Source organism: Phasianus colchicus, chromosome 5 (genome assembly GCF_987193195.1).
Source record: "Phasianus colchicus chromosome 5, bPhaCol1.hap1.1, whole genome shotgun sequence".
Taxonomy (NCBI): Eukaryota; Metazoa; Chordata; class Aves; order Galliformes; family Phasianidae; genus Phasianus; species Phasianus colchicus.
In genome coordinates, this window is record NC_143440.1 from 1,880,959 (window position 1) to 1,894,924 (window position 13,966).

Here is a 13,966-nt window from a genome sequence, read left to right on the forward strand (position 1 = left end):
ATCTATTAGGAATGTGTCTAAAAGCTTTCCTGCCAACTTATTACTTAGCAGTATATCAAACTGAGACTTCATGATAGAGTTGCTATCTATTCATCGTGATAGAACTAGGCAAAGATCGTACTACTTTTTATATTTCTTAAATAATAAATCTACTTTGAACCTCAAACTGCACTCAATTTTTGGAAAGATATTGACGGAAAATTAAGTTTAATTAAATCATTGTTAGGAATTAAATGGAAAGTGAGCTTTGATGAGATATAGCCCCAGCCTGTCAGGCTTTTTAAAGTAGTTGAAGATATCTTCAAGTCAAGCCAGCCTTTTGCAAGAATCATTGAATTTGTCAGTGAAACTGCTGGTAATGACATGTTTGCAATTCAAACAGCAAATAATTCTCAACTTGTGGAATGGATTTCATTTCAGAGGAAAATATCAATATCAGTTTCATATAAGTAGTGGTATGCACTCTGGGCTCACTGATATTAAAAAAAAAGAGTTTTCAAGTGTGACTTGAGTGTTTTATAAGCTTTTTAAATGAGTCTGGAAGCTTGAAGTGATGCAGGATTAGATTCTTTTTGCTAGCTTTCTGTTATTGACCTGTACTATTTTGACTGCATTTGTTATAGTTAGCTTAGTATTGAGCTTCTGATTAGATTCCTTTGCAAAATGAAAATGAATAGGTGTATTTGTCTGACAAAGGAAGATCTGTATAATTTTTGTTTTCAAATGCAAGTTAATTTGTGCAGTATGTGTACACAGCTCTGGGGAAGTTCTTATCGTTTAAGCAAAATATTGATAATAACCTTTATTCTGATTCACAGTTCTAGTGTGTTAAAGCTATTTCACGTTTCATCATGACATTACTGAATTAGGCTAAAACATATAATCTATTTGATGTGACTTAACTGTATATTTAGGTAATGTCAGTACAGCCTATGTGAATGTATTAGTTGCATGAAAAAAATGAGGAAGGTACGCAGATGTGATTTAAAGCATAATGAAGTGGAAGAGAAGGACTCTACATTTTTTAACTGCCTTATAAACAAAGACATGCATTATACAATTATAATAAAATTATTTTTATTTTTTCAAAATGTACAACAGATAGTACAGATGCTTACAGATGTATTTTGATAACACATACTTTTTCTACTTTTTGATGCAAGTTTCACAATTTTTTTCAGAATGCCATCATCCAGAATTGAATTCCCAATGTGAGCAACATACTTGAATTTAGCCGAAAGTCAACTCTTGTTTGAAATGACAGGCAATTTCATTTAGCTGTTGCTTAACCACTTTTAAAATTTCACTGCACCAAAGTCAATGTCCATGATGACACATCTTATAAATAAAATAAAGAACACTCATATCTTACAGTAAAAAAAGTTACAAATGAAATAAATTAAAATATCTATACAAAGAGTGATCCAGAGTAACAGACAAATGCCCTTTAAATAAACATCTCTGTAAGGATCTCAAAAGCAGACATGACAGCTGGTCAGGTAATACAAAAATAGTATTGGAAAGTTCCTCAAGAGGTGAACTTCCACATTCCCTACATCATGGCAGGTTACCATTGCTGCTGTCATTCCCAACAGGCCAACACGCTCTTAAAGTTCTTGTTCTTTCTGTCCACTACTGCACAGATACCCCTCTATCTTTTTTCTTTCCCCCACCTCTTTAACAATTTATTTCTAAATAAATAAAAAGACAGTGGCTAACTGTCTTTTCCTTTTGGGAGATCTGCTAATGACATTCATTGTTCTGTTCACTATAAGCATGGCAAACTGACTGTTCTTTTTCTTTTTGTAATAGTCTTCAAGCATGTAAACGGTTCCACTTTTTTCCCCCAGATCTTTCCATCCCTAAGAAAAACAGCTACACCTGAAAATAAAACCCAACCCTTTTTCTACTAAGACATTATTTGGACCTTCGTTGTTATTTCTGTTCTGTGGACTTTATCCAGTTGCTCAGTGCCTCGAAGTTCAGTGTCCAGAACTGGTAATAACATCTTGGTTAAGGCCCTCAGAAGGTTGAACAGAATAGTGGAAGTAGGTTGTATCTTGTTGGCTCTACCCTGTACATATCAGCTTTTCCATAGTTGTGTGGTATTGTTAACTGATTCCCTGCTTGTATAACTTCCAAATCTGTGCAGAACTGCTGAAGAACCAGTTGGTCTTCATTGTGTATTTGTGTAGATGACTGTTTCAGTAGATTTAATTCTGTAGTTTTCAGACCAGTGATAATTTTCCGTTCTGATTCAGTCCTGTTCTTTCCCATTCATTTTGGTCACTGCAGAATTAGGTTGGTGCAGAGCTGTGTAAACTTCTGTTCTCAGAGGCACTACTGCAGATTACTTGCAATGTATGTTCTGACTCCAGATTTGCCCTGCCAGAGTCAGGTTTCTCTAGATTTATCTCTAAATCATTTGTGAATCTCCTCTAATAAAATAATTCTTATGTTCTGTTGCATAATGAGAGGAAATCCAGTGTTTCAGATTTATGGCAATATTGCACAATTCTTTGAGGTTGACAGCTCAGCACTTCAAGCAGTGAGTTAGCCAGGCATTAACTGGATAGACTCCGTGTCATTTGTTATTGTGGCATTGAGCCAGAGCTAACAAGCCTTAATGAGAAAGCAGAAGAGTTTGGTCATTTTCAACATTTTGGCTCTTAAATAAACATGCTGTTACTGTTTACAGAGCATAATGACTGCATGAAATATTTTGCTGAAAGAAGTCAGAATCTCTGCTAAGAGAGGTTTACAGTCTAACTAGAATTTAGACAGTAAGGACATGGATGTTGCTTGTAATTAAAATCGGTGCTGCAAGGCTTTTTAAAATAAAGTGAGTTCTGAGGAGAGATGGAAATGAGGGCATAAAACAAAGCTTTTAAAAGCATAGGATAGTATGGAATAAGCTAAGTGAACTAAGCTGTGAAATAAAGAAACATAAAGAATGAAGATGGAATAAAGAAGAGGGAGCAAGGCAGAATCTGCATTCTATACACCCATGGAAATGACTTTAAGGGAAATAATGGGAAAAATAGGAAGGCCTGAAGAGATGTTTAATCAGTAGCTCTCCATTTTGGCCTTAAAAATTTTTGTTTCAAGCTTGGCAGTTTCTCAGTAGCCTTGTCTGTTAACTTAGCTCCAGCCTGTGCAATACCCTTATCTACTTAGAAGTGAAAATTTAAAGCCAAGCTGCCATATCAAGTACCCTTCATTGATTGCTTCCATTGTGACTAAAGGAGCAGTAGGATGGCCCCAGTCCCCTCACAGTGCAGTCAGTGCTATCAGTGTCACAGGTCTCACAGTGGCACGCTGTAGCTACTGGGTATGAGTAAAAAGATTCAGGATGGTCACCGCAGCCAGGGATCTTCACTGTTTCATACACAACCTCCTTGAAGGTACATATCTGCTGAACGGATGAGACTGGTGGATATTTGTATACTGGATCCTGAAAATTATGAGAAAGAAATACTTATTTTGAAATTTGTTTAGGAGAAGAATGCCATATTTTCACAAAGTAGATAAAAGACCTGATGTGAAAGCTAATAAAAACAGTGGGGAAAATCCCACTGAGATCAAAAGTATTTGGATCTATGGATCTATATATTTCTTCTTGCAAGAGAACTGGCCAATGGTTTCATTTTTCAAACTGAACAGAAAACAGTTATCGAGTATCATACTTCTAGCTCTAGTTATACAATATGACTGTAATGCACATAGCCAAATAAAGATCCAAATTTAGCTAGCATTTTTTCATCCTTCCCTTTACAGTTCAGATTGGCTGTGCATCTACTTTCTTATCAAACAACACAGCAGTTATTTGGCCCTTTCTTTCACAAGGCTAATCTTGGTCTTGTCTTCATTATAAACTGGACAAACAGGTTGTTCATACATCACTTGAATACTTAATTAAGGTGCCTGAATTTTAAGCTCATGATTCTCACCCTTGTGAAGCAGTATCCTGAGCACCACGTGGCATTCACTGTAATGCAGAGTTCACATTCTTCTCTTTCCACTGCTATAGTAATATTTGTGAGTTCACAGCTATAGCAACAGATTGCTTTCCAGCAAAATAAAAGCACGTAGCAGTTAAGTGTCTTCATCCTGTGCACAAAGCAGAAAATGTATTTGTACTGTCAAAATGTATAATTATTTTTTACAGGAAGTATTTGTAGAAGCAGAGATAAATTAAGTCTTTACAAGTCTTTACATTACACTCAAGTGTTTCTATCATAGCATACTTTCAGAAACAGCTCTGATCAGTGAAAACAGAGAGAAGTCATTAAGTAGATTTGTCTGTATATGTCTTGGTTTTCCTAAACCCAACTGAATTCCCAACTGAAATTGCATATCAGCAATCTTTGCAGAATAACAGCAGCTGAGCAACATACCACTTTCAATTCAATATTTTATCTAAATTTCTGTATAGAGAATGTGTCCTGCCTTTTAGGAGAAACAAAAAGAAACAAGGGGGGAAAAAAGAGCAAAGGGTAACCTGATTTTAAAAAGAAATTATTGTATACAGTGTTTGCAATTTGAAAAAAAATATTTCCAGATCAAAATCTGATGAAAACTCACCTGTATTCTAGTAGAACACTGTGCCTTCCTGGTAATAGCTGTAGTGAGAAGGAAGCCCCAAGCTTATCTTTTTATACTAAATCGTGTGTAATGTATACCCTGAGGATTTGCTGTGCGTTAATGGAGCAAGCATTAGTTTGGTACTTGGTGAAAGGGGATTAGTGTTCAGTCAGACAGTGAGATCATGTCTTGTTAAGAGGAAAAAAAAAAATCAAAACAGATTTAGGAAGTGGTGGTGAAGGTTACTGTCACAATGTCATTTTATAAGATTCCCTGGATTTTATTCACTGGCATTTAGAGATAGCTGAGCCATTCTACAATTTGGAAATAGACTGAGAAATCTATTTTTGTAGATGTTTTCTTTTTCAGGTGTTTTAACTGTGTTTTATGCCAATCCCAAACCAATATGCTGGAGTGCAAGCTGGCCCTCTGGTAATTCATAGCAGAGATGTTGCCAGAGTGTTTTTTGGTTAACGAGAATGTTCCTGATTTTTTCAGTGTACCAGTCTTAACTGCTTTACTCTTGAATTAGGTTCGAGTGACTTTACTCAGTGGGCTGCATAATGTTCTTGTTTATTCATCAGTAGTCCCTGAAGGCTAGTATTCTGAGTTTGTTAAACCATGGGTGACCCAGCTTTTCTTTACCATCTAAAATACAACTGTGGCTCATCAAAATTCAGATTTCTATCCCAGTATGTGCAGTCCTTGTTCTTTTCTGTCACATGGCCTTTTTTTGTTTTGTTTTGTTTTTGTTTTCTGTTTTTTTGTTTAACTTTTTGTTAAGGGATATTTGTATTGTGGAAAGAGACTGTAAAGATTATATAATTAGACACCGGGTTTCTGTTTTCTGTCACTGATCTGAAATAAAGTATTTTCATGTTACAGGGAAACTGGTAATATTTCCACTTGGCAGCCATGTAACACAACTTGAATGCCCTCCCTAGTTTGTGATTGCAATAAGATTTTCAGTGAGGAGTGTTGCCTGTTTACTGCCCTTTTCCTGCTTTCCCAACTGAGCAATGTGCATCTCTTCACCAGAATAATGACAGAGAAATAACTTTGTGGAGCTTCACATACAATATCTTCTGGGGAGAATGACTCACAGGAGCACTGTATTTACTATCACCTGCGCAGAACAGCCAGTCTTGCTTTGTTATGACTGTTCTATTATGGTCAGTCTGACTTTTGCTGAAATCCATTCAGAGCAAAAAACTAAGCAAGGACAGACAGTTAAAAGCATTTCATCAAGAAAAGAAATTCTCATCAGCTTATTAGCAGTCCTGCAGACAGGATGCTTTTTAGAATGGCTTTTTCAAGTGAGCCCTTAAAGTTTCTGATACCTTCCTGTGGTTTTGCAGTCTGGCCACCTGTTCCAGTTTCTACCCACTCTGCAATACCTTAATTTGTTAATGAATTTCCTATTGCACCAAAACCAAAAAGAAGGTGAGGTGCAGTTGTTCCCTAGACATAGCCTGTAATAATAGTTCTGTTTAAATCAAAACACTGTCCAAATAAGTGTAGAAGGAAGTCATGAAAGTAAAAACCTAATTTTTTTTTGCTAATAACAATCTTTGATAGTTGGCTGACAGTCTTTTCTGTTGTTTAGAGTCAATATAGTCATGCTTCTCAGGAAGGACTCTCATTAATTTCAGAGATGCCAGCCTAAAGCTGATTAAAATTAATTACATCCCTATGGAGGATTTGGCCTTTTGTAAGTACTAATTTGTGCAAATTAAATAAAACCAAATAAACTATATTTGAAGAGGGCAGCACAGAAAATATCGGATCTCTCATTTGTAACGATCTGCTTCATTATCTGAGGAAGACATACACATTTACTAAAACCTCAGTTTCATAAGCAGAGTATAAACTTAGTCCTACCATGCTGTCTTCTTGCTCCTCCAAGATACCTCATTCTGGCTCACCCAGCCTCTTCAATTGTGGCAACATGAATTACAGAAATCAAGAAATCATTCTTACTGAAAGGAGGAAAAAAGCAAACAACCAGCGCTTTTTTATAGCATTGCTTTTGATCTGTATTAGCTTGTTCCCAACAAAATGAACAGCTGTACAGTGCAATTGATGGGACTGCTTGCTAACGCAGGGAGAGGTTAACAGGAAAGGCTTTTCTTTGAAGGATTCCTGAAGCCACCTTGTAAATACAAAACAAATTCATGTAACAGAAAGATTCCATTGTCTCACTTACTTGGTAAGCATTTGTTTCTGTAGTCATCAATTCTAGGTTGGTTAACCAGCCATTAGCTTTGCTAAATTCCTTGTTTAAGACTATGAATATGTGCCTTTGAGGCGAGTATGAAATTAGGAATTAAGATCAATTAATTTGCAATCCATCATCTGAGGAGTGCTAATTTGGTGAGCAGTTGTTACTTAAGGAGTTTTGATTTTGCTCCCATATCTGTTTTAAAAGATGAGTTATTTCTCAAGTTGGTCAAGATGCTATATTTAAATATGTTTGTTCATCAGATAGTGGGTAGTCTTGGAGATTGAGACTCTCCAAATTTTTTAGAAGTCATAGCAGACATCACATTCACATGGCTATATTAATGCCTTAGTAGCATCTCATGGAAATAAAAGGCTTCTTTCCATTGCTACTTTTAAAAAATTCTTCAGCTGATTCCCTTGGACTGTTTTCTGCTTCTTGCTTTGCTATTTCTAATCACTCCAACCAGAAGTACTGTGATACCTTCTGCTATTGTTTTCTGTTTTATTTATTTACTTACTTATTTGCCAAAGCATCTAATATAGAACTGAAAATGTTGTGGTTTTTATATTCCTTAAACTAGTGAAATTCCTTTCTTCAAGAAAGGTGGTGGTAATACTAGCAATTTTGTTGCTAGAGGTCTTAAAACTGCCTTGCTTTAAAGAATGTGGATTATATGTTTAAGAGAACTTCAGCTTCTATGAAAGTGTTATTGGTAAATGTGGTTTTACGTGTGCTACTTATCCACTATGAGTAATCTGAATCTGTTCTGTCAAAATTTGCTTACCCGCAAATTATTCTAGCAGCATAACAAATCTAGCTTCTAATATATATATTTTTAAAAGTGCCAAGGGACCTTGGGTTTCAGTTTGTGAGATTCATGGTTATAATTCCATGTTTTAGGTCTTGTCAAACAAATATATTACTGGGGAATTGTAATGCTTTTTTTACATGAAAGTTATTTCTCATTGAAAATGTGCCTCAAGGCATTTTTAAGGATGCTTAAAAAGATGGTGTATGAACTTCCAGAACAGAATGAAGAACTGGTTCTTCGAGTTTGGAGTTGTGCATTTCGCTGCCATCAAGTCTTTTTGTGTGAAGTTTCTTCTGCATGTGACAACTCTTAACTGAGTGCCCTCCCCTTTTTTCTGTCTGACTAAATCTATTTCTGTGCAGGTGCAAATTCAGTCTACCTGATGTATTTAAAGCAAAAGACCTTTTTGCTACCTCCCAGTGATTCACTAATTAATATCCTTGAAGTACACGGATTCCTGAAGCACAGATTGAGAAGCAATTTGCAATCTCTTTGTGGAGTTGATATTTCACAGTACAGCAGCACAAAGCTATATTTCACTGTTAAGTTGACTGGAGTGTAATTTATCCCCCTTCTATTGTTGCTTACTGCTGGTGGGAGACGACTTCTCTCATTACATTGTCTGTCTAGGTGCCTTTGGAGTTTATTTTAATTCTTCATAAAGTCAGTGGAGAAAACATTATTGGGTTTAGTAGTAATTGCTTTAGGTATTTGGTCACTGTTGTTCAGTACTACTGTTTAATTATCCAACACTGATGATACAGAATTGTGAAGTAGCTGCCAAGCACATAGCTGTTTAGTTGAAACATCATAATGATCTAACAAGTTATTTATTAACGAAGAATTGCAGTCTTCCCTCATGCAAACAGAATATTTCACCCTCAGGACCATAAGCAAAATGGCAGAATGCACTGACTACCTATCTAGTAGTGCAGACCTGTGCAGCTTTTGAGATACCAGTTTCCATTGGTTGGCACAAAGCTGGTAGGTCTTTTTCTTGAATACTCTCGTGAACTGTTAGTCATTCTAAGTCATGTAAAAATCCTCCTTGCAATTGACAGCAGCAGAAGCTAATCCTCCAGAAATGTGTTTAATATACAGAGAACAGTACAAAAGACAATGCAGGTGTTTATGTTACTGTTGTCCAGTCATTTTTTCCCATGGTTTTGTCTCTTGTTATTTTATACCATGTTTCTTAATATGTAACAGCTGCATTTTCTTATTCTGTTTAGTGCTGGGATTCATAAATTGTTCAGCTGTAGGCTGTTGTAAAACCACTGTGTGACCTTGCCTTCTTGTATAAGATCCTCTGATAACTGCAGTGGTATCTGTTAGTAAATATGTTGATCCAGATGAACACTGAATGAGGTTTAAAAATTGTGTATTTCCTACAAATACTTTTTTTCTTTTTTCTTCTTTTTTTCTCTGACAGACTAAGCCAGTTTGCATTCTTTCATGTTCAACATCTCAATTTGTTTCAGAGTTGTTTTTTTTTTTAAATATAAAAAGATCTTTTAGATCTTGCGTATATGTATAAAAGTAGCAGTTTTGATCCTGCAACTGTCCTGAAGCAATACTGTTTTATATTCAGCTTTCTGAGTCTGAGTAGTATTTATTTTTATTTTTCTGCTCAAAAAGAACAAGAAAGTATTTTCATGGGCTTGACAAAATAGATTAGTCACATGAGAAAAGAGCTGAAAAAACGGGAGAGACCTGATGGATGATACCTTTCTACTCATGTGCCACTAATATATAGGCAGCAAGGATTTCTTTTTTATTATGGAAGCAGTTTTGGGGTCTACATGGATTTGTTGTCGAGCTGTTGATAGCTAAAGAGAAGAACCATTTCTCCTACAGTGTAAGTTAAATAAACTAGAAATAGGGGCTTGAGGCTTTATCTGATATGATTTGTTGTCATTTGATCTTGTGCAGAGCACACAGAGGTGTGCAGATCTGTCATACTCCAATTCAGATTATGCCTGTGTTGTACCTGTAAAGGTTGGATGTCAGGGGGAAATTTTTTACGGAGTAGTGAGGTACTGGAACCCACACTGAGCAGTAGAGAGCCCTCTGGATTTACTTGTGAATCATGAATTATTAAGAGAGGAGTTTGGGGTGAATGGAAGCAAAACTCACTGAGCTACCTAGCTGCTTTGGCACAGATTGCTGAGAGGCATACTGGTAGTTTATGTGCAAGGAGGCTTTTTGGTTTTCTTTCTTGCTAGTGTGCATAACAAATAAACATATATATATATATATATGCAGAAAGCATGCATTTCTTCAAAAGCAGCAAGTTTGTCAGGACTGCACCTTATTCACAAATGGACAACAGCATCTGCTAATTGCTTTAAAACTATAAGGCTATACAGTAAGGCTTATTTGAATCTTGCCAACTTTGTACATTGATAGCATACTAAAGTTGATGCAGGATGATTCAGCACACTGGAAAACTGAGAAAAAACTCTTTTTATTTGAGTTGCTAAATAAAGTCTTAGGCTTAGATTAGAGATGTCTGACCCATATTTGTTTTGCAGGTGCAATAATTTTTAGGTCAAGTTATTTCTGAAAAGTGGGTTGAAGAGTCAAGGAGAATGTATAGAACCATTGCCACCTTCAGCTGTGATTTTTACTTCCTATCTGACCAAATGTCTCTACAATGTTAGCCGCTTTTAAGGATTCTTGGCATACTGTCTTTTTTTTTGTATTTTTTTTAAAGGACTTTTTCTCAGCAGTCTTATAATATTTTGGTCTTAGAGCGTGGCTCCATTATTGCATAAAATATAGGGTGATGGCATTGCTGTGTGAGCTGCAGAAATGCCTATTTAACTGACTTAGGAGGATTTTCATCGAGTTTGATTGTAGTCAACATATACAGATTGCAGATTTGCAAAGGAATTTTGCAAAACTGTACTACAGGAAGCAATATTCCAAACTTTTAATGAGGAAACAAATTTTTATTACAGAAAAATCTTTACAGGTGTAAGTCCAGTGCATAGTTCAAATAAACAAATATTACTTGTTGAGTTGTATTAGCAATGATGAAATAGAAAACAAAGTACTGTATTAGGTTAAATTCCTAAAGATGTTTTTTTGTTTGTTTGTTTGTTTGTTTGTTTTTCCAGAAAATTATAATAATTAAGGCCAGAGGCTTCATTTCAAAAAGGGTGATAAGAAGCTGGCAGGTATGTTGATATTGTCCATCTTTATGTACTGTTCAATCAAGTAAAGAAGGTTAGCAAGATCTGTGTTTTCTCGGTGAAGGATGCAGCTCTTTCTTCCCATTCTGCTTTTCTTTTTTTTTTTTTTTTTTTGTTTTGTTTGTATGATACTGTCTTCTCCTTAACCATGATATAGGAATACCACTGTTCTTATGCAGAATTAGTCCTAGGTGTAAGCAAAGCAGGCTATGAAGCAGCTTCCTTGGAAGGGGAAAAGAACTGTGGCTTTGTTGGTTCCTCTGCCTGTGCCAGAGCTAAAAGTATGTCTGTGAGAGGGTGAGAATTAAATTTCATTCATCTGGTGGAAGAAACAGTTGTCTATTTCATCCCTCCCGATATTTTCTTAGCTTTAGTCGGGCCAACAACTTAGTATTTCTGTTGGTTTTTTTTACTCTTTTCTTTTCTTTTCTTTTCTTTTCTTTTCTTTTCTTTTCTTTTCTTTTCTTTTCTTTTCTTTTCTTTTCTTTTCTTTTCTTTTCTTTTCTTTTCTTTTCTTTTCTTTTCTTTTCTTTTCTTTTCTTTTCTTTTCTTTTCTTTTCTTTTCTTTTCTTTTCTTTTCTTTTCTTTTCTTTTCTTTTCTTTTCTTTTCTTTTCTTTTCTTTTCTTTTCTTTTCTTTTTTCCAGGAGAAATTAGATTCCAGTTCTGAGTTCCAACAATCCTATGTTGCTCATTTCTAGAGGAACTGGCCCGGCCCTGCAGTGTGGCTGTTACAATGCAGAAACAATTGTGTCTGTAGTTTTCTAACAATCAATTAAAAAAAAAAAAAAGAAATATTAGTGATACCTTACATCAGTAAATTTTTAAAAACCACAATGTGATAGTCAGAAAATTGCTTTCATTTAATTGGGTATTGCCTGCTGAGGGCTGAACACATACTGGAGAGCAAAACACAGACAATATATTTATTCAGACAAATACAGATTTAGAAAGCTTTTTTTAAGGTACAGTATTTTAGGTATTGTGTAGTTAGCCTTCTGGATTTGAGATTTCTTCCTTTAATGGTCATTGGAAGTTGAGTAGGGAGAGCACAAAGCAGCTTATGTATCACATCATGTCATCATGCCTTTGTGCCTTCTCCAGGCTACAGAGGAATCCTAGAAATATTGTTTCTGAGAAGCAGCAGGAAGATGAAACAGTGTTATAGTCTAGGGGATGCAAATTATAGTGACCAGAGGAAGTAGCTGGGAAGGTCTAATAGATAGAAGAAACCTTTCATGTCATGTAGCTCAAAGCATGAGCTCCACCAGGCCATGACAGCATGCATTTAGTGTATTTGATAAATACTCTTGAAGTCATGTGATGTCAGAAGGTGAGAAGCTTTCTGGGCCAGAAAAGTAATGCTACTTGACAACTGGAACTTCTAAACAGAGTCTTGGTCAGAGTGGCATCAGAAAATACTTCCTGTAATTCACTTTAGGATCCTGGAGTCCCTCTTTTCTTGCCAAGAACTATAGAAACTTATGTCTCTTGTTAGGAGATTAGGACACTTTTCTCCTACCTCCATGGCAGGTGTCAGGCAGTGAAGTCATGCTTGTAGGCAGTTCTGTGTGGAACTGGAGCTGTGTGATATGCCAGATAGAGCACCAGAGTTGGCAGGGGATGTTGAACCGAGCTGTGGGAGCGTGGAACAGGGCAGGCATCAAGCAGGGCAAGTTGAATGAACCAACCTTTAAAATGGAGGTTCTTAAGTGTGATTAAAATTATCTTGAAATTGGCTACCTATCGTCACCGATCACCTTTTACAATGTTGATCTATGTTGTGTCTGCTTCAGCACAGTATTAACCAGCTGTTTGAAATGGAATAATCTAAATGCTGCCTGTTTGGCTTTGTAGGGATAGAAAAGTCACAGAGCAGAAATCCATCTGTAATCTCTGTAGTAATGCCTGAAAAAGAAACAGTCTTACTCATTTGCTTCAATAATTATATAAATGAGCAAGATCATAGTTGCTGATAATTGAAAAGCTTTTTGTGCTTGTTGTAGTGCCATCTTGTGGTTTTTGAGTGAAAGTTCATACACTTCTGAAAGTTCACAGCTAAAGTAGATTTTATTCTAGAGTATCATGGCAAGCAGAACTAAATGATAGTGTTTAGAACTTAAACAGCTCTTTAAGGCTTCTGGCCCTTGGCCAGATTCCTGCCATGTTCAATCCTTCCTTTATCAGGTAAAACCTCTGGGCAGAAAGTTCTGGAACTCTCACCAAGGAGCCTGAGGAGTGATAATACAACAGTCTTTAAGTGCAGTGACATTAATTACTTCAGGCCATTTTACTTCTCCTTGTGTATAAAAGACATATGGAACTGTGCTCAAGAAAACACGCTTTCTCTTTACTTTCTCTCTGAACGGTGGAACATTAAATGTAATCATTCCTGCTGTTATCTTAGGCACAGAATTTCTCCCAAAATGAATAGGGGAAGTGCAGTGCAGTCCTCCTGCTGCTTATGTGCCTTCCGTGGAACGAAAGAAAAAGGTCTACAGGAAAGTGTATGAACTGGTTCTCTCCATCTCATTTCAACCTACTCACTGCAGAGCTTATACGCTGAGAGGTATCTCTGATAACTTCAAGCAGTCTTTCCCCTTCCTGTTTTAGGAACCCCACTCATCTTATTATTTCTAAACTTGACAAAGAATGATATTTATTTTGAGATATATTCCTTTTGTTTAATTGTCATATTATAGACTACATTATTAACAAAAGGCTGATGTAATTAGGTTTTACTGTTGCTTTCAACACTCAAAAAATAGGAAACGTGAAATAGCATTAAAATAGTTATCATTTTGCAGCCTCCTTTGTTAGTGTTTGTTAATGTTGTCCACTGTTTCCCATTGTGTTTTGCTATAACTTCTCCCTTTTTATTGCATACTGAAGATTAGCAGTCGTTTTTAGAAAAATGTGTACTTGTATTCACCTGTTCTTTGAATACTAATTTCTATTTGAATGGCTTTTTCATAAAGATACCTCAGAAAGAACCTGACAGTTTTTCATCTATAGAATTCCATCGTGACTGTAAATATTATGAATCCCATAGTTGCTGGCCATGTATGACTGAGTAGCTCCAAAAAGAGGTTTTTGTTTAACATTTTGGTTTCCATAGTTAGCAGACTATGTTTATAGTAGAGAAGAGAAGG

The 13,966-nt window shown here is 36.0% G+C and overlaps 1 protein-coding gene and 1 long non-coding RNA gene across 4 annotated transcripts in view; one reads left to right on the forward strand and one right to left on the reverse strand.

Moving 5' to 3' along the window:
* Positions 1-13,966, forward strand: part of LOC116237842 (uncharacterized) — a 305,216-nt gene that overhangs the window by 24,328 nt on the left and 266,922 nt on the right. For 2 of the 3 annotated variants that reach the window (XR_016466578.1, XR_016466579.1), the window contains exon 4: positions 10,742-10,801. The exons of the other annotated variant lie outside the window; for it this stretch is intronic. This is a non-coding gene — a long non-coding RNA (uncharacterized LOC116237842). The remainder of the gene's footprint in view (positions 1-10,741; positions 10,802-13,966) is intronic. 3 annotated transcript variants of the gene reach the window in all.
* FSHB (follicle stimulating hormone subunit beta) lies at positions 3,218-4,130 on the reverse strand. Its single transcript, XM_031607398.2, has 2 exons — positions 3,951-4,130; positions 3,218-3,454 (listed from the first exon to the last, which is right to left on the reverse strand). Exons 1-2 carry the CDS (start codon positions 4,107-4,109, stop codon positions 3,218-3,220), a joined length of 396 nt encoding a protein of 131 aa, XP_031463258.1. The 5' UTR covers positions 4,110-4,130.

What these genes read in the sequence shown, in the direction of transcription:
- FSHB (XM_031607398.2), bottom strand. Translation starts at nt 4,109, where the DNA reads ATGAAGACACTTAACTGCTACGTGCTTTTATTTTGCTGGAAAGCAATC. An exon ending in CAGGATACTGCTTCACAAGG is followed by an intron (nt 3,455 to 3,950) that starts GTGAGAATCATG and finishes CATAATTTTCAG; the next exon opens with GATCCAGTATACAAATATCC.